Below are 27,885 nucleotides of genomic sequence, written 5' to 3'. Positions count from 1 at the left end.
ATGCACACACAACCTATTTATATCAGATGGTGTGCCTAAACTGCCATTACATGATGCTTATGTAGACTCAGGTTCAGAGATCATTTACAGCCTTTTTCCGTGAATCAAATTGCAGAGTTAATTTTCAGTGACATTCAAAAGGAAGAGTGTAATTGCTGGAACTGTAACATGAAACAGAAAATTGCAACAGCTTTCTTTCAGCTGCTAAAGGTACTTCCGTAACTTCCTTTTGTAATTCCAGTAACATTGACCTGATGTTGATTTAAGATGCATACTCAGTCTGGTCTTGATTTAAGGCATTTTTTGGAGAATTGGTTCATCACTTTCTCTTTATTCCTTCTTCAGCAAAACAACTGGCTGCTTTGCACCGGTGAACCGTACCTGCAGAACTCAGCCACAAATGGAGATTCACTCAAAATGATACAACAGGAACAGAAAAAGTTCAGTGAATTCTTTGTACTGGCCACAGTAAGTCATGGTCGTTCCACCTGTATGTTTTAATTAGGTGTAGTTAGCCCACAATGTCTGCGCTGAATACAATGCCAACCAGAACTAAATCCCTTCTGCCATGCACGTGATCCATATACTTCCATTCACTCCATATCTATGCATCAATCTAAAAGCCATCATACCTGCTTCTACCACCACCCCCCCCCCAGCAGCCCGTTCCAGACACCCACCACTCTCTGTGTGGAAAACAAAACCATCCCCCATGTGAGCGTGTGGCTGCCAGTATTGTGGTGTGGTTGGTGCTAACGCACTGTAATTAGTCATGCCGTCATGAAGGAGCAACAGGACCTCCAATTTCCCAGTAGTCTGTGTAGATTCAGCATGTCACTAAAAGCTTTGACAAACTTCTGTCGATACCCATTGGAGAGTATCTTATCTGGTCGCATCATATGGAATACCAGTGCCCAGGAATGAAGAATTCTACATGAAGATGGTGGATACAGCCCAGTCCGTAACAGACAAAGCCTTTCTCACCATTGAGCATATTTACATAGAGCGCTGCCACAAGAAAGCAGCATCCATCATCAAAGACCCACCACCATCTAAGGCGTGCTCTCTCCTCACTGCTATCATCAGGCAGAAAGTACAGGAAAGACCATTAAGTCCCACACTACCAGGTTCAGGAACAATTATTACCCTACAAATATCAGACTCTTGAACCTGCATGGGTCTGTCTTCACTCAGCTCAACTCTGAACCGAATCTACAAGCCACAGCTGAGAGTTGAGTGGGGACCAAAAGCGAGTGAGCTGCCCCAGAATGGATACGGCAAAGCCCCTTCACCAGAGGTGCTACCCTTCCCTGGACACCCGTACCCTTACTGTGTATGACATCAATAATATCAACAGAGCAAAAGAAGTGATCAGAATGTGTAGTTCAGTACCCTTGTGTTAAAGTGGGAGGAGTCAACATTCATCCGCACATTGTCTGGATGATTGATCTGATCTGTCCATTCAGCAGAGTCTTTGAATGGGTTTCTAGATGCATCTTAATCACAGGCAGTCTGATTACGATGAGTGAGTAAGTCATTGTTACCTGCATGAAAGGCATTGAGAAGATAGATGAAAATGTAATCATGGCACTAAACAGATGGAGTGATTAGGAGAAAGTGAAGCTTAAGTAGTACTTACTCCCTAAAATTTGATACCTCTTGACCTCTTGGCCAAGTATTCCATGTGACATTGTATCATATCTGTTTACACTTTGGTAAAGCACCTTGGGTTAAGAAGGTGTAACCCAGGTTAATTAAACTCAAAGATGTAATGTTAGAAGGTTCCACCTGCAGATGGATGAAAACGAGGGTTACCGATTTAAAAAAATAGAATTTGAAAAAAATCTCTATGTGAGGGCAGGGCTGATGCAGGGCAGACAAGGCGAGAAACGCAGCAACGATTAGAAGCTGAAGATATGAGCTGTTAAGCGTGGAATTAGTAGTGAGTATCTTTACCCTACTAACTTGAAAACTTTAGGGTGAAACCCCTGGAGGAGACACAATAGTGATAAAAGATTTATTGAAGCTATGGCTATAACATGCAACAACTATAACAAGACGATATTGACAGAGACAAATGTCCAATATCCCTACTGTGTAGTCGGGAATTAGTTCTGTAAAATCTACCAAGGGATTTGGTCAAGTTTTGGTACAAGTTTGTGAACTGACTTTCCGTGGATGATCAACTATTTCATCCAAAGAACCGAGAGACAAGATGGCAAGCCACCCAAGGTGAAGAACGGGCGTGGGAACAAAACGTGTAATGGTGCACAGGATTTAATATGGTTGGATGTATCAGTTTATTTTCATTTGAAGAATCCAAATTTGATTTTCTGCAAAAACTGATTATTTTTGCAAAGATTGATAAGTTACTGAATGAGATTTACTTTGTTTAAAAGTTGTGATGTTGGAGAATTGTCTTAAAATTTGTATATATAATTTTTTTGAATTTGAATTTAAATTTGTCGATCTACTGCCTGGAACTGAAACTGAAGTTGGCTATAATACTTAAGAATAGGAAAGAAAAATTATAGGAAAGATGTCAACGAAATAGAGAGAGTACAGAGAAGATTTACTAGAATGTTACCTGGGTTTCATCTCCTAAGTTACAGAGAGGTTGAACAAGTTGGGTCTTTATTCTTTGGAGCGTAGGAGGTTGAGGGGGGACTTGATAGAGGTATTTAAAATTATGAGGGGGTAGATAGAGTTGACGTGGATAGGCTTTCTCCACTGAGAGTGGGGGAGATTCAAACAAGAGGACATGAGTTGAGAGTTAAAGGGCAAAAGTTTAGCGGTAACATGAGGGGGAACTTCTTTACTCAGAGAGTGGTAGCTGTGTGGAACAAGCTTCCAGCAGAAGTGGTTGAGGCAGGTTCGATGTTATCATTTAAAGTTAAATTGGATAGGTATATGGACAGGAAAAGAATGGAAGGTTATGGGCTGAGTGCAGGTCGGTGGGACTAGGTGAGAGTAAGAGTGCGGCACGGACTAGAAGGGCCAAGATGGCCTGTTTCCATGCTGTAATTGTTATATGGTTATATGGTAATAGGAACCATATTTGGTTTTCTAACTAGGGATAAGTAAAAAGGGAAGTTTATTTTGTAAACTTTTAAATAGAGAATATCACTAGATCTAATTAGTTTGAGAGATTAAAGGAATCTCACTGATTTTAATTAAAAAAAATTTGTTTTGGTTTGATATCTAAGATTTGGAACCTCATCAGAATGCTGGAACGTTGGAATTTTGAATTGCTCTTGCTCATGTAAATATTTTGTGCATATGTTCTTTTTTCGTTATAAACAAAACCTTATTCCCAGAAGTGAGGGTTTCTATTCACTGCCTCCTTCCAATACCAGAACCTTCTGATGGCCTACTAACACCTAGTGTAATTTGATTTTCTCAAAGAGTATGGCGACTAGTCACACACAATAAGCCAGGTGTTACAAAGGTGATAAGAGTGTAAGTGTATTGTGGAGCTTAGAAATTAATACTGCTCCACCTTACAGCTTTCTCACAGCTACACCTAGCAGCAGGAATACAAAAATGGTCTGGGGCTGTTGCAGCAGACAGACAGTCTGATTAAGATGCAACTAGAAACCCATTCAAAGACTCTGCTGAATGGCCAGAACAGATCAATCATCCAGACAATGTGCGGATGAATGTCGACTCCTCCCACTTTAACACAAGGGTACTGAACTACACATTCTGATCATTTCTTTTGTGGTATATACTCCCTAAACTTGATTCCTCTTGACATCTTGACCAAGTATTCCATGTGACATTGTATCATGTCTGTTTATACTTTTGTAAAGCCCCCCAGTTTGAGAAGGTGATATGACTATAAGCTTATTGTTGAGTTTAGAAATTAATACTGCTCCACCTTACACCTTTCTCACCTTGCAGCAGGAATACAAAAAGAGTCTGGAGCTTTTGCAGGAGGCAGACACTCTGGATGGTTTCTCGTATCCTGAGTTTTCAGAGTTCAAAGATATGACGCAAGAGTTCAAAACGCGACTCGACAATTTTCACGTTAGTGCCAAGAAACATCAGGCAGAACTGGAAGCTCTTGTCAACCTGTACAACTACTGTGATCAGGTCTGTAAAACTCTGTGCAATGTAAAATAGCAACACACACAAAAAATACCGGTGAATGCAGCAGGCCAGGCAGCATCTATAGGAAGAAGTACAGTCAACGTTTCGGGCCAAGACCCTTCGTCAGGACTAACTGAAAGAAGAGATAGTAAGAGATTTGAAAGTGGGAGGGGAAGGGGGAGATCGGAAATGATAGGAGAAGACAGGAGGGAGAGGGATGGAGCTAAGAGCTGGAAAGTTGATTGGCAAAAGGGATACGAGGCTGGAGAAGGGAGAGGATCATGGGATGGAAGACCTAGGGAGGAAGAAAGGGGAAGGGGAGCCCAGAGGATGGGCAAGGTGTATAGTGAGAGGAACAGAGGGAGAAAAAAGAGAGAGAAAAAAACAATAAGGGATGGGGTACAAAGGGGAGGTGGGGCATTAATGGAAGTTAGAGAAGTCAGGTTGGAGGCTACCCAGACGGAATATAAGGTGTTGTTCCTCCAACCTGATTGCGGCTTCATCTTGACAGTAGAGGAGGCCGTGGATAGACATATCAGAATGGGAATGGGACGTGGAATTAAAATGTGTGGCCACTGGGAGATCCTGCTTTCTCTGGTGGGCAGAGCGTAGGTGTTCAGCGAAACGATCTCCCAGTCTGTGTCAGGTCTCGCCAATATATAGGAGGCCACATCGGGAGCACCGCACGCAGTATATCACTCCAGCAGACTCACAGGTGAAGTGTTGCCTCACCTGGAAGGACTGTCTGGGGCCCTGAATGGTGGTGAGGGAGGAAGTGTAAGGGCATGTGTAGTACTTGTCCGCTTACAAAGATAAGTGCCGGGAGGGAGATCGGTGGGACGGGATGGGGGGGACGAATGGACAAGTGAGTTGCATAGGGAGCGATCCCTGTGGAAAGCAGAAAGAGGGTGGAGTGAAAGATGTGCTTAGTGGGGGGATCCCGTTGGAGGTGGCGGAAGTTATGGAGAATTATATGTTGGATCTGGAGGCTGGTGGGGTGGTAGATGAGGACAAGGGGAACCCTATTCCTAGTGGGGTGGCGGGAGGATGGGGTGAGAGCAGATGTGCGTGAAATGGGAGGAATGCGTTTAAAAGCAGAGTTCCCATCCTTTTCCACTGATCTCCCTCCCGGCACTTATCCTTGTTAGCGGAACAAGTGCTACACATGCCCTTACACTTCCTCCCTCACCTACACTCAGGTTGGAGGAACAACACCTTATATTCCGTCTGGGTAGCCTCCAACCTGATGGCATGAACATTGACTTCCAACTTCCATTAATGCCCCTCCTCCCGTTCTTACTCCATTCATTTTTTTTTCCTTTATTTCTCTCTTTTTTTCTCTCTCTGTCCCTCTCACAATAATCCTTGCCTGCTCTCCATCTTCCTCTGGCGCTCCCCTCCCCTTTCTTTCTCCCTAGGCCTCCCGTCCCATGATCCTCTCCCTTCTCCAGACTTGTATCCCTTTTGCCAAACAACTTTCCAGCTCTTGGCTCCATCCCTCCCCCTCCTGTCTTCTCCTATCATTTTGGATCTCCCCCTCCCCCTCCCACTTTCAAATCTCTTACTATCTCTTCTTTCAGTTAGTCCTGACGAAGAGTCTCGGCCCGAAACGTCGACTGTACTTCTTCCTATAGATGCTGCCTGGCCTGCTGCGTTCACCAGCATTTTTTATGTGTGTTGCTTGAATTTCCAGCATCTGCAGATTTTCTCATGTTTGCAATGTAAAATAACTGTGTCTTGCTCCCCAATGTCACAGACAGGATAAGCTGAGTAAAAAATAATGGAACTTTTCCCAATTTTCTTCAACAGGGCTATTTGGTACATGAAGGAAACCTATCAAGTGAAACATTTATAAGTCTAACTGACATGCAGAATTAGCAAGGGTAATTCTCTTAGGAAGTTATTAGTTAATATTTATATAAAGGCCCAAACAAGTTTCGATTGACTGAAGGTCATATTATTTCCATTTAAATAATAAGCTAGGAGTGATGATAATGGGTGAGCAACATTTTAACAAACCTTGATAACCTTAGGGCAGCACCCACACCAGAACCACTAGACTTACAAAAATTACTTCCCCCAAGCCATCAGGTTAACAGCTCCGCCTATCAACCCCACCACCACTAAGTATTCATCAGTCACTCCTCTCCACAGCCTCTCAGCTCCCTTCATCCCCTGTGCACTGCCACCTTAAGAATACACTCCACCCTCGTATCTACACTGCCCTACTATGTTTTCGTATTGCTCTTCTGCTACCATTTTGCCAAGAGTCACTTTGTCAATTTATCATTTCCTGTCAGAGTCACCCTATGTACGGATACCCTTGTAACCAGCATTACTTTATGTATGCACATATGATCAGTCTATGCATTTAAGCTAATCTTTAAGGCCAATATTTAGGGAAACAAGGCAAACTAGTATAAGCTAAGTAATACGGCCACACTCAAATAGTTAATTGTGCACTGTGTTTATACTTGTAATTTGCTTTCATTTTTATATTTGCTCTGGTCTTTATTCTTATTGTGTTTTTTATGCTGCACTGGGTCTGGAGTAACCATCATTTTTTCTCCTTTACACCTGTGAACCGAAGAAAGACAATAAACAATCTTGAATATCTTGAAAACATTATGTAGCTCTGACTAGGTTGAAAAGGCAGGTGATGAGCAAGGCAAATCCGAAAGGGAAAGAAACCCTCCATCAATGAAAGAGGGAGCACGAGCCTCAAGAGGGCCCACCAGCATAAACTCTAATTTGAAAAGAAATCCAACAAGTTACGTGTAAAAAGGGCATAAGATGTTTTTCACTGCAAATAACTCAACAAATGTGTGGGGAACCGCACAGTCATCCAGAATTAACTTCCCTTCAAACATACCGTCTCTGCCTCATTGAGTAGACTTAGCCAAGGGAAATGGGGTCAAAAGGGGATTAGCATCTGCTTCTGATGCAGGTTGGAAGGTGTGTGCTTGATGAAGAAATGACCATGTATACAACGCTGGGGCAGCTTGTTCACTCTCAAACATGGAGGTAGAATAATGGAAAGCCAACAATCACAGAGCTAATGGGTTAACCTCCTTTGGGAGGAATTTAGATTAGTGTGAACAGCAGAGAGATAATTAATAATTTTTTAAAAAACAACTCACTGAATTTCTCTAGTCTGCCATACTGCTTCCCGTGGAGCTGATGATTGGGAGAGGAATTTCACAATAGCCTTTCCTGTCTGTTTGCTGTAATTTTGTTGTAATGTTTATATGGAAACAAGGCAGACATCTTCTCCTCACTTCTTAAACACAACCGATTCTGCAGAAGCTCAAAATCCAGAGTAATACATAAAAAAAATCTGGAGGAACTCAGCAAGTCAGGCAGCATCTATGGAAAGGAATAAAGTGTCAACGTTTCAAGCCGAGTCCTGATGAAGGGTCTCAGCCTGAAATGTCAACTCTTTATTCCTCTCCATAGATGCTGCCTGACCTGCTGAGTTCCTCCAACGTTCTGATTCTGCTTGCTTCATTGATGTTTCTCCAAGCCTTGTTGGTACTGTGGATAACCGGGAAAATCCCTGTGGAGATAAACAGAGTAAGCCGTGGGCATTTTTAAGAATGCACGTGTTTTTTTGGCACTTAATGTGTGGGTAAAGCAGCTGACAAACCCACTTCACTCATCAAAAGATCAAATCCATGTTTCTCAAACTTAAGAATGGGAGGAAGCTCAGAGCCAGCTGCAGAGGAAATTCAGCGGAATGTTGCTAGGACTGCAGGACCCAAGTTATAGGGGGAGGACAGACAGGGTACGACTTTATTCTTGGGCGTGGAAAACTGAAGGATAATTTTACAGAGGTGTATAAAATCATAAGGGGCATGGAAAGGATGAGTGCACAAGTCTTTCCCCCAGGGAAAGAGAACCGAAAACTAGAGGGCATGGGTTTAGGGCGAGAGGGGAAAGATTTGAAAGAGACCTGAGAGACAATGTTGTCATGTGCGGGTTGTGTATATGGATTGAGCTGCCAGACGGAGTGGTTGAGGAAGGTACAATAGTATCATTTAAGAAGCACTTGGACAGGTGCATGGAGGGATATGGGCTGAATGCAGAAAACTGGGACGAGCTGGATGCCAGCGTGGTTGGCATGGACTGGATGGGCTGAAGGGCCTGTTTCTGTGCTGTGTCACCTTATGATGCTATAGCTCTAAATAATGATAATTAAGAGACAGTTGGATAAGAAAGTTTAAAGACGGATGGCCAAACGCAGGCAATTGAGACTAGCTCAGGTGAGCACCTGAATGAGTTAGGCAGGAGGGCTCATTTCCATGCTGTAGCACTCTATGACTATCTGAAATAGATTCTGTAATTTTTCAATGTTCGCTTTACGCCTAATATAGAAAAAAACCTCCAATGAAGTAAGCAGACAGATGAACATTTCTTTAAAATCCTATGTTTTCCCCAGTCTGCTGTCTATTTCCAGCACTTCTGTTTTGGATTTCTAACATCTGCAGTGCTTTCCTTTTCAATGCTGGTTATTAATGCATGGTCTCTTTTGTCAGGCTGTGAAGTTGACCGAAGACTGTAAACGTTGCTTGCCCCAACTGGGAGCAAGTAGCTCGACAGACCTCAGTGAAGAAGTGCTGAAGCTTCTTGAGAATTACCGTCAAAGACTTTCAGAATTTTCCGTTGAAAGATTTCAGCAGGTGAAGAGTCAGCTCCACAGCCTAAGTCATGGCAAAGGCATGAAGGTGTGGAATGTAACTTTGCTGAACTGCGAAGAGACAAGGCAACATCTCGAGGAGACCTTGGAGTTGTGCAGGAAGGCATTAAAAACTGCAGGAAGCCCTATGTCAGACAGCGAGGGAGAGTCCAAGAGCACAGAACCAAAGAGCAGTAAGGATCTGATCACAAGGACCTCTCACCTGAGTGGAAACTTCTGGTCTGAAGAAGGAATAATCTGGCAGAGAAAGGAAAAACATAAACCTTCGCCTATGAGGACTAGTCATAGTCACAAGGAAAATGTAACCAACAAGCCAAACAGAGTACAAGCAAAGTCTTCTGTATTTGAATGGCCGATGTGTCTAAATTCAACGGATGCGTCAAGTGGTGAGACAAGCCCTCAAATCTCTTCCCTCCCTTCTTACTCAGATCCTTTGTTTTCTCCTTCTGTCCGGCACAGAAGTTATCCCTCCAAGAAGATCATGCTGGCGGCACAGGGCTTCCAGCTCTCACGGCATGCCAGCTTCTGCTCTGAGGACAAACACTCTCGTAGAGCCGCAGGTAGAACTAATATCAGCAGTGGTGCTCCAGTGATCAGTTCTGCCCTTAGTGAACCTGCAAGGTCCAGTCTGGCGCAGGTACCAATGAAGGAGAATTCCTGGTAAGATTACAAGTTTTACATGTGGGCAGAAACCTGTCTATCAGAGGTGAACATAAGAGAATGATACATCTTTTGTTTTCCTCGGTGTATTTTAATGTAATATCATTTTGACTAAAATTATGTGAAGCACAGAGAGGTAGACAGTCAGAATCTTTTCCACAGGTTAGAAATGTCAGATACCAGAGGACATACTTGTAACTTTGTGAGAGACACGGCAGATGTTAGAGATCTGGAGCAACACACACAAAATGCCCGAGGAACTCAGACCAGGAACCATCAATGGAGGGAATGAACAGACACGTTTTGGACCGAGACCTTCATAAGAGGCGCAAATAAAAGGTCTCAGCCCAAAATGTTGACTACTAATTTCCCTCTCTAGATGCTCCCCGACCTGCTGAGTTTCTCCAGTATTTTGTGTATGATGCATTTAAGTTTGGAGAGAGCAAAGTCTAAAGGCAATATGGGGCACGGTTTTTATGCAGTGAGTGATAGGTGCCTGGAATGGCTTACCAGGGGTAGTCGTGGAAGCAAGAAGTTGAGGCGTTTAGATGGACATATAAATTTGAAGGGAATGGAGGGATATGGATATACACAGGAGGAGGATATTTAGTATAAATTGGCATCAAGAATGGTAGAACATCATGGGCCAAATGATCTATCCATTGCTGTATTGTTCTAATTTCATTCCCCAAATTCTCTGTCACCTACAAGACCCAAGCCAGAACAGCCATGACTGCACTCCGCTTGTCTGGATATTTCTTCCTGCAGTGGCACTAGAAGAGCTCAATGGACAAAGTAGTCTACAAAGATGTCTCTTTATAACAGAGATGAGGAGGAATTTCATCAATAAGAGGGTAGTGAATCTGTGGAATTCATTGCCCTAGGGCAAGTCATTGGTAAGAGCAAGCAGTAACTTGTTTGGCTGAGGCAGTGTGAGGTTTAAAAAGAACTCAGGGCTTTTGATTAAGGGATTTGACATGCTAGAGGCAGGAAACATGTTTCCAATGTTGGGGAAGTCCAGAACCAGAAGCCACAGTTTACGAATAAGGGGTAAGCAATTTAGAACGGAGTTGAGGGAAAACTTTTTCACACAGAGGGTTGTGGTTCTGTGGAATGCTCTGCCTCAGAAGGCAGTGGAGGCCAATTCTCTGGATTCTTTCAAGAAAGAGTTAGATAGAGCTCTTAAAGATAGCGGAGTGAAGGGATATGGGAAGAAGGCAGGAAAAGGGTACTGATTGTGGATGATCAGCCATGATCACAGTGAATGGTGTTGCTGGCTCGAAGGGCTGAATTGCCTACTCCTGCACCTATTGTCTATTGTCTATTGTCTTTCGGGACTTTTTGGTTGGCTGCAATCATAATGATCTAGTGGGAAATGAAAAGAAATGAGCTGTAAGCGGAGCGGCCATTGGTAGTGTTCGAGTGGTCAGACTTTGGCACAATAGGCTCGGGCAAGAACAGGTGGAGGCTCTAAGCAATTTCTAGCATTTTTTTCTCTTTTTTGTCTATTGGTATATAGCTAGTGCAATGAGAATGGGCCCAGGTTTAATGGTACATTCTTCATGTGAGATGTGGGATCTCAGGGAGACCTCCAGTCTAAATGAAGTGCATCAAGCTGCAACTGCTTAGAGACCATGTTAAAGTACTGGAGCTGCAGCTCGATGGCCTTCAGCTCATACTGGAGAAAGAGGGGGTGACAGATAAGAGCTACAGGGGTGTAGTCACCCCTAATTCACAGGAAGCAGGTACCTGGGTGACTGTCAGCAGAGGGAAAGAGAATAGACAGCCAGTACAAAGTACCCATGGGGCCGTCCTCTTTAATAATAAGTATACTGCTTAGGATACCATCATGGGGGGAGGGTGCAGCCAACCAGGGGGGAACCACAGCGACGAGGGACCAGTTCTCTGACACTGAGTCTGGCTCTGTGGTTCAGAAGAGGAAGTGGAGTGCAGTAGTGATGGGGGATTCCATAGTTAGAGGATCAGACAGGAGATTCTGTGGTTCTGAAAAAGAAACCTGGATGGTATTTTGCCTCCCAGGTGCCAGGGTCAGGGATGCCTTGAATCGGGTCCACAGCATTCTAAAGGGAGAGGGTGACCAATAGGAAGTCGTGGTATATATTGGTACCAACAACTTAGGTGGGAAAAGGGATCAGGTCCTGAAGAGAAAATATAAGAAGTTTGGTAGAAAGCTGAAAAACAGGACCTCAAGTGTAGTAATCTCTGGATTGCTGCCTGTGCCATGTGTCAGTAGGGGCAAGAATAGGATGATTTGGCAGATGAGAGTGTGGCTGAGGAACTGGTGCAGGGGGCAGGGTTTCAGATTTGTGGATCATTGGGGATCTCTTCTGGGGAAGGTATGTGACCTGTACAAAATGGACTGCTTACACCTGAATTCGAGGGGCACCAATACCTTTGCGGGCAGGTTTAAAAGAGCTTTTGGGGAGGGTTCGAACTAATTTTACAGAGGGGTAGGAACCAGTGTGATAGGGCTGAGGATGGAATGGTTGGTATACAAGTAGATGGAGTATGTAGTGAGACTGTGAGAAAGGACAGGCTGATGATAGGGCAAAATTGCATTCAGTTGCTATTACTAAGAAGGCGCTTCGGAAGTTGGAGGGTTTGAAGGTAGGTGCATCGCCTGAACCTGATTGGTACACCCCAGGGTTCTGAAAGAAGTAGCTGAAGAGTTAGTGGAGGCATTAATAATGATCTGTTAAGCATCACTAGATTCTGGAATAGTTCTGGAGGACGGAAAAATTGCAAATGTCACTCCACTCTTTAAGAAGAGACAGAGGCAGAATAAAGGAAATTATATGCTAGTTAGCTTGATTTAAATGGTTGAGAAGATGTTAGAGTCCATTATTAAGGATGAGGTTTTGGAGTACTTGGAGGCACATGCTAGGCCAAAATCAACATGCCTTCCTTATGGGAAAATCTTGCCAGACAAATCTGTTGGAATTCTTTGCGGGAATAAGAAGCAGAATGGACAAAGGAGAATCAGTGGATGCTGTTTAATGGATCTTCAGAAGCCCTTTTTCAAGGTGCCACACATGAGGCTGCTTAACAAGATCAGAGCCCAGAAAAGATGCTCGCTTCGGTAGAAGATGAGCTGATTGGTAGGAGACAAAAGAGTGGGAATAAAGGGGGCTTTGTCTGATTGACTGCCAGTTGATTGACTGGTGTTCACCAAGGGTTAGTATTGTGGCCAATTCTTTTCATGTTATATGTCAATGATTTGGAGAATGGAATTGATTGTTTTGTGGCCAAGTTTGTAATACAAATATAGGTGGAGGGGACAGGTAATGTTGAGGAAGCAGCGAGTCTACAGAAGAACTTAGACAGATTGGGAGAATGAGCAAAAGAAGTGGCAGATGGAATAAACTGTAGTGAAGAATATGGTCATGCACTTTTGTAGAAGAAATAAAGACTCAAATTACTTTCTAAATGTGGAGAAAATTCAAAAATCTAAGGCGCAAAGGGATTTGGGAGCCCTCGTGCAGGATTCGCGAAAGGTTAACTTGCAAGTTGAGTTGGTGGTAAAGGAGGCAAATGCAATGTTAGCACTCATTTCGAGAGGACTAGAATATAAAAACGAGGCTTTTTTTAAAGCATTGGTCAGACTACATTTGGAGTATTGTGAGTAGTTTTGGGCCCCTTAAAGGATGTGATGACATTGGAGAAGGTCCAGAGGAGATTCATTTGAATAATTTCAGGAATAAAAGGTATGAGGATCATTTGATGGTTTGAGCCTATACTCACTGGAGTTTAGGAGAATACGGAGGGAAACCTTATTGAAACCTATCTAATATTGAAAGGCTTATATAGAGTGGATGTGGAGAGGATGTTTCTTATAGTGGGAGAGTCTAGGACCAGAGGGCACAGCTTCAGAATAGAGAGATGTCCATTTAGAACAGAGATGAGGATGAGTGGTGAATCTGTGGAATTCATTGCCACAGGCAACTGTGGTGGTCAAGTCATCGGGTATACAGTTCAACTTAGTTAGGACATCAATCGTTACAGGAACAAGGTAAGAGAATGGGGTTGCAAGGGATAATAAATCAACAATGATGAAAAGGCAGAGCAGACTCAATGTGCTGAACAGCCTAATTCTGCTTTTATGCGTTATGGTTTTATGGCCTTATATTTAAAGCAGAGGCTGCTAGGTAATTAGTAATAATGTTAAAGGTTAGGCAATAAGGCAGAAAAATGGCATTGAGAAGGATAATAAATCAGCCATGAAAGAATGGCTGAGCATACTCATTGGGCTGAATGACAGAGAGGATTTGATGGGCTGAGTGGCCTAATTCTGTTCTTATGCCTTATGGTCTTAACCCTTACTAGCCAAACTAGCCCCTGCCCTCACTCCTACCCAGGGTGACAGAAGAGACAAAGTCTCAATATAAATTGGATGAAAGATTTTCTACTGCATGCCTGATAAATGAGGGCCTCACATCACCAGGAGCCAGCAGAACCTCTCACCTGTAATGAGGAAAGGTTGAAGAGGTTCCTGGTCCAAATGTAGTACACTGCCCCATCAGAACTTAGCACAGAAACAGCACAGGTTCACAACATTTGGCAGAGATCCTCTAAATTGCAGTGGATCCATTCATAGTGTCCTGGGATATTTGAAAGATTCCTGGAATTCTGACATAATTTTTGGAGGATTGCGGCTATTTGTCCTGTTGCAAAGGTTAATTGCCGCACTTCTCCAGAAGTACAGGTCATGACTGCAGCCAGGATGTGCCAACTGGACCTAACATTTCCTAGGGGGGTATGATGGAAGTTTTAATCTTGCCAGGTGTATCTTTGCCAACATTTGTCAGGCTTACCATAATTAGAATGCAGAAACTTCGCAGTTTTGTCATCCTAACCTAATCTTTCATCCAATTCAACTTTGAGTCATAGAGCGATAAAACCCATGTACAGATCCTGTAGCCCAACCAGTCCATGCTGACCCAACCAGCCCCAATCTCCTGTGTTTGGCCCATATTCCTCAAAATGTCGCCATGTACCTGTCTGAGTGCTTCTAAAATGATACTAATGTACCTGCCTCAACCACTTCCTCTGGCAGCTCATTCCGTATACTCACCACTCACTGACAAAAACTGTTTCCCTTCAGGTCTCTTTTCAACCTTTCCTCTCTTATGCTAAACTTTGCTCTCTAGGTCTGGACTCACCAGCCCTATGGAAGAGACTGTTTGTGGCCCTCTGGTGGCCGTGGTTGATCATGGATGTTGCGTCATGGCTATCTACGTTGTTGGTACAGTGTCACCTGGAGAGACCGATGTGAGAGTGGAGTCTCTCTTGCAAAGGTCGCATCTATAAACGGTCTTAGATCTGGTGGAGCTGTGGCATTCCTTTCTATGGGCCCGTTTGTCGTCTTCACCTTACAGGAATTTTCCCTCACCTGACTTAAGGTGTTGTTCCAGTGTGCTTCTCCATCTCGTGTGGTTGGCTGCACTTTCTTTCAGGACTCAGTACTGATATCCAGTGCTTTCATGTCCTGCTTGCAGACATCCTTTAGCGCAGGTCCGTGAGGCCAGCTGTTCTCCTGCCTGAAGCAAGCTCGCCATAGAGGATGCCTTTTTGGATGTGGCAGAGATGGTTCAGCTGGCACAGCCTACACTGCCTGAGCATTGTGTACAAAAGAGAAACTCAGCAATGGGTACTTTGTTTCTCCAGGAGATGCCCAAGATGAAGGCATATTAAATGGAAGGTGTTGAACCTTCTCTCCTGCTTGGTGCATATTTCCCAGGTCTCTCTGCTGTACAGCAGTGTGCTGGTGACACAAGCTTTGTACGTTGCCATCTTTGTTTTGTCTGGGAGTTTGGAGTTCTCCCAGACTAGTGGTTAGGCAGACAAGATCTGTTGCAGCCTTCCCGATGCGCTTGTCTAGTTCTGCATCCAGCGGGAGGTTGTCACTGATGACAGACATGGGTATGTGAACTGGTGAGCAACATCCAGTTTGTAGTTATCAGAGGTAATGTCCAGTGGTGCCTCCACGCCTTGTCCCAAGATGTTTGTCTCTTTCAGGCTGATAGTCAGACCAACTTCCTTGCAGGCCTGGGAGAAGCAATCCATCAAGCTCTGGAGGTGCTGTGGAGTATGGGTTGTGACTGCTGCATTATCAGCAAACAGCATGTCTCTGTTCGTAGCCTCATGGACTTTTGTTTTAGCTTTTAGGTGGGCAAGCATGCCATCTGATTTAGTGTGGAGGTAGATCCCCTCTGTTGCTGTGCCAAATTTGTTCCTCAGGAGAAGGGCAAGGAAGATCCCAAAGAGCAATGGGGCAAGAACACAGCCTTGCTTGATGCTGTTGCTTATATCAAAGGGTTCTGAAGAGCTATCGTTGTACTGAAAATTCCCCTTCATGTCGTTGTGGAAGGATTTGATCATACTCTGCATTCCTGGCCTACCTTAGAGAGCGCCTGAAAGGGCCCATCACTGCTGACCAAGTCAAATACCTCGGTGAGATCAATAAACACATTGTAGAGGGGCATTTTTTGTTCTCTGCACTTCTGGCAGAGAGAGAAAATCATGTCCACGCTGTGACTCCAGGTAGATATGTTGGGCCAACTTTTGTAGGCAGACCAAGAAGACTCGGGCAAAGACTTTGCAAACGATATTCACGACGGAGATGCCCCTGTAGTTGCTAATCGCTTTTCCCACCTTTTTGTAGAGTGTAATCATCTTGGCATCCCTCATATCCTGTGATACAGCTCCTTCCTGCCAGCACTGACAGAGGACTTCATGTAGTGGGTGCAGTAGGATAGTTATGCTCTGCTTGATCAGGTCTGGGGGAATTCCATCATTGACCGGTGCCTTCCCTGAGGTTCCTTGCAGTTGCCAAACACTTATACTCAGCTGGGCAACACGTTTGGCTTCAATGACGGGAGCCATCTTATTAGACTTGACTTCGAACTGGTCAGTTGTTATGAGGTCCCCTTCCCAAAGGTAGCTAAGGTTGTGCCGTAGATGGTATTCCGCAGAAATTCCCATTTCTCTGTGACAGAATTTCCAGGCGGCTGGGTGCTCAGTTCTTTCTGGAATGACTTACCAACTGTTCCAGTCAGTCAGGATGAGATACCTTGCTGACATCAATGCGACAGCTTCATTCTTGTTAGCACAATGTGTTTCTTGGACTGCAGACCGATCTTGCAACACACCAGCAAGCGGTATGTGTTACAGTCTGCGCTATTGTAGGTACGTGTAAAAAGCACGCCACCGCGGAAGGAGCGCCTAACCAGAATCAAGTCCAGCGAGACTGTTACCATCCACCATCTCAGTGCCTCTCATAATTTTACACATTTCTATGTCATCAGTCCTCGTTCTCATATATTCCATGGAATAAAGGCCTAGCCTGACCAACCTCTCTGTATAATGCAGGCCCTCAAATCCTGGCAACATCCTCACACAAATTACTCCTATGGAAGTTGTATCCTATGTTGAGAGAACTATACTCCCTGCAGCTTACGTTTTGGTTCCTACAACAAATGTCTCTGACCTATATAACATCATTGCCTCGGGTAATAACTTTAAGTTTAGGCTGTTCAGGACAACACATTTTTGCCCTTTAAGAGCCTTGCTATGAAGTCAATTGATAAAGGTTACATGTTTAAAGATTAAAAGTCATTTGATAAGAGTGTCAAGGGTTATGGGAGAAGGCAGGAGAATGGGGCTGAGTGGGAAATTAAATCAGCCATGATGGAATGGTGGAGAAGACTTGATGGGCCAAATGACCTAATTCTGCTCTTATGTCTTGTGGTCTAAGTGTTGCCAAATTTTAATAAGTGGTTACGATGGGCATGTTACCGTGACTTTGCTTTAGAAGACATCTGGCAGAGTAAACTTTATTTTTGTTGGCTGTTCCCATAACCAGTACTTAAAAATAATAAATATTGGAGTTGATATGAGTTTCCACAGCTATGTTAAGGTGATCTTTAGTCTAAACTATGGTATCATTGTAAGAAAGTAAGGTTGGGTAGCCATTTAGTTTGAACGATTCTATTAGGCCAAAGTGGCAACGTAGCACAAAGCTGGGGGCACTGGGAATTCAGTAAACTTTGCTCTAGATGTGCATGTTTAATTGTACTTGATGTAAGACTGGTTATAAAGTTAGAGTCAAACAGCAAGGTAACAAGCCCTTTGTTCCATCATATCTATGCCAACCATCAGACCAATGGCCTTTAGCCTTCTTTCCTTGTCCATTCAAATACGCATCTAAGTACTATTCAGAGAGGGGAGACTTGCAGCATGGGCAACTGTCGGTCTTCCATACAACCTTGCCCAGGCCTCAGTCAACATTGAAAATCGATGGACAGCTGAAGAAGAGAACTATTCAGATATTGTGAAAATACCTATCACCACCCTCCCACTTAAAGCAGTGCCTTTTAGATTTCATCCATCCTCAAGGTGATACAGCTCTTCCTCAGGTCTCCCTTGGCACTTCTCATCACATATCATTACTTTGGCCTCTACCACCCAAGGCACATACTTTCTCTTTGAGTTTCTCAATCTATTTTCCCCCTCGCCTTTCTTTCCAAAACTTTGCTTCTCAACCAGTTTTCCGTGATAAATCCTTAATTGGGTAGCCAAAATGAGATTAGAGACACAAATGTAAAATTTTCAAAATTGAACTTATTTTATTTTTAATATTTTAAAGCATATTTACAACACTGAAATTCCAGTTAGTGTTCCAATTGTCAATTTTAGGATATTGTCTTTTTATTTACTGTGGTTTGATCAGATTGTTGAAAGAAAAGATTTTAATAATATGTCTACTTCTATTTGCTTCTTGCCATTCACAGTAATAAACTTCAACACATTATGGAGGAGATATTGATCACTGAGAGGGAGTACGTCCGTTCTCTTGGATACGTCATCTCACATTACTTCCCTGAGATGGATCGCATGGACCTACCTCAGGATTTGCGGGGACAGCGAGGAATTATCTTTGGAAATCTAGAGAAGCTCTATGATTTCCATAGCCAGTACTTCCTGAAGGAGCTGGAAACCTGTGCAAGGGACTGCATCCGAGTTGGGCGCTGCTTCCTTAGACATGTGAGACACTGATCTCCTGGGCTTTCATTACCTCCATGAAAGTTGTTTGTCTCTTAGATTATTCAATTCCTTTGAATTCCATCTGTCTTTCAACATCCACACCAATATCTCTCTAATTTCTTCTCCTTCATACATGTACTAAATCTTCTTTTAAATCTGGTATCACAAAAGCTTCATCAACACAAAAGATTCTACAGATGCTGGAAATCCAGATCAACACACACACACACACACACACAGAATGCTGGAGGAGCTCAGCAGGTCAGGCAGCATCTATGGAGAAGAGTAAACAGTCGACGTTTTGGGCCGAGACCCTTCATCAGGACTGGACAGAAAGGGGGAAGAAGCCATAACAAAAAGGGGAGAGGAAGGAGGGCAAGGTTGCAAGTGATAGGTGAAACCAGGTGAGGGGAAAGGTGGCTGGATGGAGGAGGGAGGAATGAAGTGAGAACCTGGGAGGTAATAGGTGGAAGAGGTAAAGGGCCTTGGAAGGAATCTGATAGGAGAGGAGGGTGGACCATGGAAGAATGGCAGGGAGCAGGGGTATTAAAGGGAAGTGATGGGCAGGTGAGTAGAAGAAAAGGGGTAAGAAGGGAGCCAGAATGGGGAATGGAAGATTATGGATGTTAAATTGCAGAAAAAAATGACATACTGAACAATCTGGTCCATTTGCATGACTTTTGTCTTGAACAACTAATCCTACTGGATGCTTAGAAAGATGACAAAAATAGATTTTTTTAGGAAACTCAAGTGAGAAATAAATTGAGAAATATATCTGAAATGATTCCTTCATCATTAATAAAAGATATTTGCATCTTTCATTCTTTTATCACAGGAAAAACAGTTTGGGCTTTATGCATTGTACAGCAAGAACAAGCCCCGTTCTGACTTACTGCTCAGCAGCCACGGAAATACATTTTTCAGGGTACGTGTTTCTGCTTATCTAACACGGATGCAAAATGATTGCACTGACACCTATTGCTTCCAGACTGGATTAACCAATAGGGTGGATGTTATACTTCCAAAGCATGTGTCTGTAACCTTGGATACTATACCAAAACCAGACTTACCTCCAGAACAGTCTGCTTCATTTATGTCAGGTTTTCAGAATCAGATTTACTATCGCTGACATTCGACATGAAGTGTGTTGTTTTCCAGCAGTGGTACAGTGCAAACACACAAAAAGCTACAAGTTCCAGGAAAAGAAATAATCAGTGCAAAGAAAAAGGAATAATGAGATAGTGATGATGGAAGGGAAGTAGCTGTTCCTGAATCATTGATTGAGGGACCTCAGCCTCCTGTATCTCCGCCCTGGGGTAGTAAAGGGAGACAACAAAATAGCGGACAAACTGAAAAAATATTTTTCATCAGTCTTCATTGTGGGAGACACTAGCAGTATGGTGGAAGTTTCAGGTGTTAGGGGGCATAAAGAATGTGAAGTTACCATAACTAGAGAGAAGGTTCTTGGGAAACTGAAAAGTTTGAAGGTAGTTAAGTCACCTGGAACAAATGGTGTACACCCCAGTGTTGAAGAGATCGGGGAGGCATTAGTAATGATCTTTCAAGAATCACTAGATTCTGGAATGGTTCCAGAAGACTAGAAAGTTACAAATGTCACTTTACTCTTCAAGAAGGGAGAGAGGAAGAAGAAAGGAAATTATAGGCCAGTTAGTCTGACCTCAGTGCTTGGGAAGATGTTGGAGTTGATTGTTAAGGATGTGATTTCGAGGTACTTGGAGGCACATGATAAAATAGGCCATAGTCAGCATAGTTTTCTCAAGGGAAAATCTTGCCTGACAAATCTATTAGAATTCTTTGAAGAAATAACAAGCACGATAGACAAAGCAGAATCAGCTGATGTTGTGTACTGGGATTTTCAGAAGGCTTTTGTCAAGATGCCACACATGAGGCTGCTTAACAAGCTATGAGCCCATGGTATTACAGGAAAGATTCTAGCATGGATAAAGCAGTGGCTGATTGGCAGGAGGAAAAGATGTGGGAATAAAGGGAGCATTTTCTGGTTGGCTGCCGGTGACAAGAGGTGTTGAGTGGAAATGTAAATTGTGCAGAAGATACGAAGAGCCTGCACAGAGATATAGATAGGTTAAGTGATTGGGCAAGGGTCTGGCAGATGGAGTACAATGTTGGTAAATACGAGGTTATCCATTTTGGAAGGGAAAATGGAAGATCAAATTATTATTTAAATGGTAAAAAAAATTGCAGCCTGCTGCTGTGCAGAGGGACTTGGGAATGCTTGTGCATGAGTCACAAAAGGTTGGCTTGCAGGTACAGCAGGCTATCAAGAAAGCAAATGGAATATTGGCCTTCATTGTTAGAGGGATTGAATTTAAGAGCAAGGAGGTTATGCTGCAACTGTACAGAGTATTGGTGAGCCGCACCTGGAGTACTGTGTACAGTTCTGGTCTCCTTACTTGAGAAAGGATATACTGGCTTTGAGGCAGTGCAGAAGAGGCCCACCAGGTTGATTCCAGAGATGAGGGGCTTAGACTATGGGGAGAGATTGAGTTGCTTGGGACTGTACTCACTGGAATTCAGAAGAACGCGAGGAGATCTTATAGAAATATATAAAATAATGAAAGGGATAGATGAGATAGAGGCAGGAAAGTTGTTTACTCTGGTAGGTGAGACTAGAACTAGGGGACGTAGCGTAGCCTCAAGATTCCTGGGAGAAGATTTAGGACGGAGATGAGGAGGAACTGCTTTTCCCAGAGAGTGGTGAATCTGTGGAATTCCCTGCCCAATGAAGCAGTGGAGGATACCTCAGTAAATATATTTAAGACAAGGCTGGATAGATTTTTGCATAGTAGGGAAATTAAGGATTATCAGCCATGATCCTATTGAATGGAGAAGTAGGCTTGATGGGCCAGATGGCATACTCCAGCTCCTACTTCTTTATGTTTTTATGTAAGATGATTGGAGGAAAGTATGGGGGGGATATCAGGGATACGTTTTTTATGCAGAGAATGGTAGATCTATGTAATGTCCTGCCAAGGGTGGTGGTAGAGGCAGATACATTAGGGACATTTACAAAACTCTTAGAGAAGCGCATGGATGGTAGAAAAACAGAGAGCATTGTAGAAGGAAGGATGAGATTGATCTTAGAGTAGGGTAAAAGATTGGCACAACATTATGGGCTGAAGGGCCTGTACAGTTCTTATGTTCTATGACCAGCTACCCCTTGAGAAACCTCACAAGGTTTTTCATTCACTCTAGATATTCCCCTTGTCTCTGTGAAAATAATGCTGATCGTGGTTGCTGATTCTTATGTTACTGTGAGAACACAATTCTAAGGCTTGATTCTTCAGTGGATGTTTGATTTGGTAGAAAAGATGTTTTCTAAAGAACAAGTCGCTGTATTAATATTATCAGCACTTGAATTTGCAGCCCATGTCACGTGGGAGATAGAAAGGTGAACATGGTCATATAGAGACAAAGGAGATTATATTTTGCATCCTTTCAGCAACATGGAGAATTTAGGTCCAGGTGTCAGGCATGAGCTTTCTCCATATCACAGGCCTAAAACACTGTACTAAAAGGGGAAAAATGGAGTTAAGATAGGATGGATTTTCAGTTGCTTACTAAGCCCATTATCCCTACTGGAGCATATCTGCTGACAGCAGTTCGCAGAGTCCTCTATCCAGGGCCAGTCTTTTCCTTCTGGCCAAAGATCCTTCCTTTCCCAGGGATGAGGTCTTTGGAGCTTCTTTTGGAATTTCTATAGCACTGGGTTTTTATGGGATGGGGTTGCTCAGCCCCATGCCCAACCCTGCTTGTTCTCCAGCCAGGCTGGGGACCATCTCAAATATTCCTTTTCTTTTGTCAAAGGCCAAGCAGCTGGAACTCGGTGACAAAATGGACTTGGCATCCTATCTTTTGAAACCTATTCAGAGGATCAGCAAATACAACCTGCTCCTGAGGGACATGTTCAAGGAATGCAGCCCAGCCCAGGAGAAGGAGTGCAAGGAACTTCAGGCAGCCCACAATATTGTGTGCTTCCAGCTCCGCTATGGCAATGATCTTATTGCTATGGATGATATACAGGAGTGTGATGTAAGTTTAGATACACTTCTTTTTATTATTTTATATTCAGACTTCCATTTTCATTATCACATTTTGGGTATCATGAAAATTGTACCAATATTAGCGTAGCATCTGCAAGTTTATGGCAAGCTTGAATTCTTCGAACTTTGAAATTATAAAATGTCTGATTTAATTATAATGTCAGGTTGAATATCCTGTAAACTCAGAACTGGAACATGAGGAAATCTGCAGATGCTGGAAATTCAAGCAACAGACACAAAATACTGGTGGAACACAGCAGGCCAGACAGCATCTATAGGAAGAGGTACAGTCAACGTTTCGGGACGAGACCCTTCATCAGGACTAACTGAAAGAAGAGATAGTAAGGCCTGAAACGTCGGCTGTACCTCTTCCTATAGGTACTGCCTGGCCTGCTGCATTCACCAGCATTTTGTGTGTGTAACTCAGAAATGGAATTGCTTTGTTATTATCACACATGCCAAAATACAATGACAAGTTTGTCTAGCATACTATGAATGCAAGAAATTCTGCAGATGCTTGAAATCCAGAGTAACACACACACAGTTTTGGAGGATCGCAGCAGGTCAGGGAGCGTTTATGGAGGGGAATAAATAGTCAACGTTCTGGGCCAAGACCCATCGGAGGTCTGTTTATTTCTCTCCATAGATGCTATCTGACATGCTGAGTTCCTCCAGCATTTTGGTGTTGCCTTGCTTACTGTTCATACAGATCAAATCATTACACAGTGCATTGAGGTAGTAGAAGGTAAACCAAAAACAAAGCAGGATGAATACTGCAGCTACAGAGAAAGTGCAGTGCAGGTAAACAATAAGGTACAAAATCAGAATGAGGTATATCATGGGGTTAAGAGTCCATCTTATCATACTAGGGGACTGCTTAGTGGTCTAACAGTGAGATCGATTCAGGCTTTTGCATCTTCTGTCTGATGGAGGGGAGGGGGAGAAGAGAGAAAGTCTGGGATAGGGTCTTAGATTATGCTGGCTATTTTACTGAGACCGCATAGTGAAGAGAAAATACAGTGCAATCTCAACTACTACATCGACTCAGGCCTAGGGGGCCGGCGTCGGGCGCAATGACGGACTCTCCACTTCTCCCTCTCCCTCATCAGTGTGTTCAGTTCATCCACATTAGCAGTGCCGCTGCCTTCTGGGAGCGTGTTGACCATAGTCTTGGGAGGGCGCCCAGGGTTCATCCTCACATGCTTGGGCTCCCATATGATGACTAGGCTGGCAGGTAGCTCGGGGTGGCGCAGACAGTGCCCCGCTAGCTGCAGTCTTCTCGCCTCCATTTTAGTGATGAACATCGGTAGGTCGTTATATATATATCAATCTCACTGTTATAAGACCACTATATAACGACCACTATACCACTTCGCCACTTATTGCAATCTCAAAGGCTTGGTATATTTGTATAATTTTATATTTCCCCCTCTTTTCTGCAATATAGTGAAGATATTAATGCATTCAAACAGACATGACATTGTACCCATTCTTCACATGAGCACTGTCAGAATAAATTGCAGTGTTATCCTCATCCAGTAATTCCTTTGTGACTGAGAGTCACGGTAAGGAGCAAGCACTGCAGCCAGCTCCTCACCAAATCCTCACTGACTGGAAGATGGAATTAGAAATTACATATTTACATTTAAAATGACATAGTAAAAAATGAATTAATCTTACTATGTAAGCATAATACATCCTGCAATGATAGATCTTGTTTGTGGATTTTAATGGATCTTCTCAAGAAAAACAGAGGCACTATTGTGTATAGCTTCTTAAAGAAAGAACATAAGGAATTAATACTAATGTTTCAACTGTATGTAGGTAGGAAATGTTAAATGCTTTTAATTGTGTTTTTAAATGTTTTAGTTATTTTATGTTTTCTTACTTAAGTATAAAATGTGTGCATTTGTTGTATTTTTAAATAGTTCTGAATGCCAGGGGTGTTCTCAAACTAGGAAAAATGAACCAAGAAAGAATATTAACAATACCTTTCCTTGCCCTTGAAAGAGAAGGCCAAGGGTTTTCCTTTACAGTTATGAAGAGTCTGGATGGTGCAGATTTGCAAAAAAGAACAGAATTAAATGGTGTAGATATATACTAAACAACAATAAATCAAGTTATTAATTCAGAAGAAATGTCTTTTACCCAAAGGAGTGGAAAAGTAGTTTAGGCTAATTGTATAGGTGCATTTATTGGGATGCTGATGACAGAGGAGAACTCTGTCGATAACATCAGATGAGGAAAAGTGGCAGGAGGCTTGAATAGAACACAAACGCTGGCCAAGACCCGTTGGGCCAAATGGCTTACTTTTTTTGCTGTTTATTCTGTGTTCATTTCTCTGTCATATCAACCAGAGTGCAGACCTAAGAATTTGATAATCTAAATATTTTTATACCATACCTAAGATTGTACACAGTCATTGATTCATGGGAGTTACCAATGGCTTTTTTTAAAACATAAATTTAGTGAAGTGTTGCCATCATGCCACATCCATCATTTTAAGCATATTGTTTACAGGTGAATCTGAAAGAGCAGGGCCAGTTGTTACGTCGAGATGAGTTTGTAGTATGGTACGGGAGGAAGAAATGTTACCGACACATCTTCCTATTTGAAGATCTCATACTCTTCAGCAAGACAAAAAAAACAGAAGGAACCAATGACATCTACATTTATAAACAATCCTTCAAGGTACAACAAGCATATTCTTGTTAGACAACCTCCTCCTGTATCTGTGTTGTAGCATTGAAATGGACTTGGAGTCCCCTTTTTAAAACCGACGAAATGAAATGCATGTGTACAACTTTTAGTGGCTGCACTCCAAAACCTTATAAAGTTATTCATTTAAATTATTTAGAACATAAAAGAAGCGATGATTATTTTGGCATGAATACCTGCAAACAATGGAGAATATTAACAATAGTACATATTAATAATTGCGTTAACAATTAGAACAATATTAAAACTAACTTCATGCTTATACATTTCTGTACACATGCTTTATTCTTCCTGGGGGTCTTCAAAGTTTGCATGGAGAACCTTAATCTGAAGTAATGCAATTATGACTAAGGAATTAATATACTTTTAGTGAAATCAATTAAGTTGCAACAGAGTGGCAAAAATCTAACACAATAATATTGGCAAAATATTATTAAGAAGTTAAATGAAATGTTTATAGCAGGAATTATAGATTATGTGATCATTCTGTTAAAATGGAACCAAAGCAATTTACATTTAGTTGTGAGTTAGTTAATATAGAATGGGATCCATTAGATGGTTTCCACAGACCTTGGCTCAATTATTTATTTTCATTTGGAGATATAAGTATACATATTTGGAGCAAAAGTAAGCCAACTGGCCTATTGTCCCTGTACGCTCATATTATAGCAACATGGCTGTTAACTTCAACTCTGCATCCCCACCCAACCACAATAGCCTTTTAACCCCTTGCTTATCAATTATCTATTTACTTTGGTCTTAAAAAGCAAACCCAAACACTGCTCCACAGCCCTTTGAAGAAGGGAGTGGCAAAGACAAACGGCACATTTAAATATTGTTTCACATCAATTTAAAAGAACAAGACTGATACTTTGCTGCATGGAACTATTACGTATCAAGAGTTTCTACACACATTACTCAGAATAACACTCAAATGGTTTTGAGATCATGGTAGCCGGTATTGACATCAGTAGTCTTGGGATAACCACATGGGATTATCACATAGACACGTTGAAAACTGAGAATTCAAAACTATTGTCAATATTTTATAGCTGGGTAGCTGAGAAATTAGATTTTATTTTTCCTTGGGTTACTTTGATTTGCTGTTGAGAAGAAAAATAGATAAGACCATAAAACAATAAGATATAGGAGCAGAAGTAGGCCATTCAGCACATTGAGTCTGCTCTGCCATTCAATCATGGGCTGATCCAATTCTTCCAGTCATCCCCACTCCCCTGCCTTCACCCCACACCCTTTGATGCCCTGGCTAATCAAGAACCTATCTGCCTCTGCCTAAAATACACCCAATGACTTGGCCTCCACAGCCGCTCATGGCAACAAATTCCATAGACTTACCACCCTCCGACTAAAGTAATTTCTCTGCATCTCAGTTCTAAAAGGACGTTCTTCAATCCTGAAGTCGTGCCCTCTTGCCCTAGACTCCCCTACCATGGGAAATAACTTTGCCATATGTAATCTGTTCAGGCCTTTTAACATTCAGAATGTTTCTATGAGTTCCCTCCTCCTTCTCCTGAACTCCAGGGAATACAGCCCAAGAGTTACCAGACGTTCCTCCTATGGCAAACCTTTCATTCCTGGAATCATTCTTGTGAATCTTTTCTGAACCCTCTCCAATGTCAGTATAACCTTTCTAAAATAATGAGCCCAAAACTGCACACAATACTCCAGGTGTGGTCTCACAAGTACCTTATAGAGCCTCAACATTACATCCCTTCTCTTATATTCTGTACCTCTATAAATTAATGCCAAGATTGCGTTTGCCTTCTTCACAACAGACTCAGCCTGGAGGTTAACCTTTAGGGTATCTTGCACAAGGACTCCCAAGTCCCTTTGCATCTCTGCATTTTGAACTCTGTCCCCATCTAAATAATAGTCTGCCCGTTTATTTCTTCCACCAAACCATACACTTTCCAACATAGTATTTAATTTGCCACTTCTTTGCCCATTACCCTAAACTACCTAAGTCTCTCTGCAGGCTCTCTGTTTCCTTAACACTACCTGCTCCTCCACCTATCTTTGTATCATCAGCAAACTTAGTCTCAAAGCCATTAATACCGTAGTCCAAATCATTGACATACTTCATAAGAAGCAGCAGTCCCAACACCGACCATGTGGAACTCCACTGGTAACTGGCAGCAGCCAGAATAGGATCCCTTTATTCCCACTCTCTGTTTTCTGCTGATCAGCAAATGCTCCACCCATGCTAGTAAATTCCCTGTAATTCCATGGGCTCCTATCTTGCTAAGCAGCCTCATGTGCAGCACCTTGTCAAAGACCTTCTGAAATCCAAGTACACCACGTCTACTGCAGCTCCTTTATCTACCCTGTTTGTAATTCCCTCAAAGAATTGCAGTAACTTTGTCAGGCAGGATTTTCCTTTCAGGAAATCATGCTGGCTTTGGCCTATCTTGTCATGTGCCTCCAGGTATTCCATAATTTCATCCCTAACAATTGATTCCAACAACTTCCCAACCACTGATGTCAGGCTAACTGGTCTATAGTTTCTTTTCTGCTGCATCCCACCCTTCTTAAATAGCGGAGTAACATTTGTAA

The 27,885-nt window shown here is 42.6% G+C and overlaps 1 protein-coding gene across 2 annotated transcripts in view; it reads left to right on the top strand.

Moving 5' to 3' along the window:
- The window catches only part of LOC140185840 (pleckstrin homology domain-containing family G member 4B-like), a 211,770-nt gene that overhangs the window by 152,085 nt on the left and 31,800 nt on the right, over window positions 1-27,885 (top strand). For both annotated transcript variants that reach the window (XM_072239629.1, XM_072239619.1), the window contains exons 12-18: window positions 346-468; window positions 3,904-4,095; window positions 8,628-9,448; window positions 18,259-18,511; window positions 19,347-19,436; window positions 22,358-22,582; window positions 25,114-25,284. In XM_072239629.1, coding sequence (XP_072095730.1) covers window positions 346-468; window positions 3,904-4,095; window positions 8,628-9,448; window positions 18,259-18,511; window positions 19,347-19,436; window positions 22,358-22,582; window positions 25,114-25,284 — 1,875 coding nt within the window. The remainder of the gene's footprint in view (window positions 1-345; window positions 469-3,903; window positions 4,096-8,627; window positions 9,449-18,258; window positions 18,512-19,346; window positions 19,437-22,357; window positions 22,583-25,113; window positions 25,285-27,885) is intronic.

The sequence above is a fragment of the Mobula birostris genome, chromosome 2, assembly GCF_030028105.1.
Source record: "Mobula birostris isolate sMobBir1 chromosome 2, sMobBir1.hap1, whole genome shotgun sequence".
Classification (NCBI taxonomy): domain Eukaryota; kingdom Metazoa; phylum Chordata; class Chondrichthyes; order Myliobatiformes; family Myliobatidae; genus Mobula; species Mobula birostris.
Note: the sequence above shows the minus strand (reverse complement) of the source record. Positions and strands in the feature narration are given on the sequence as shown.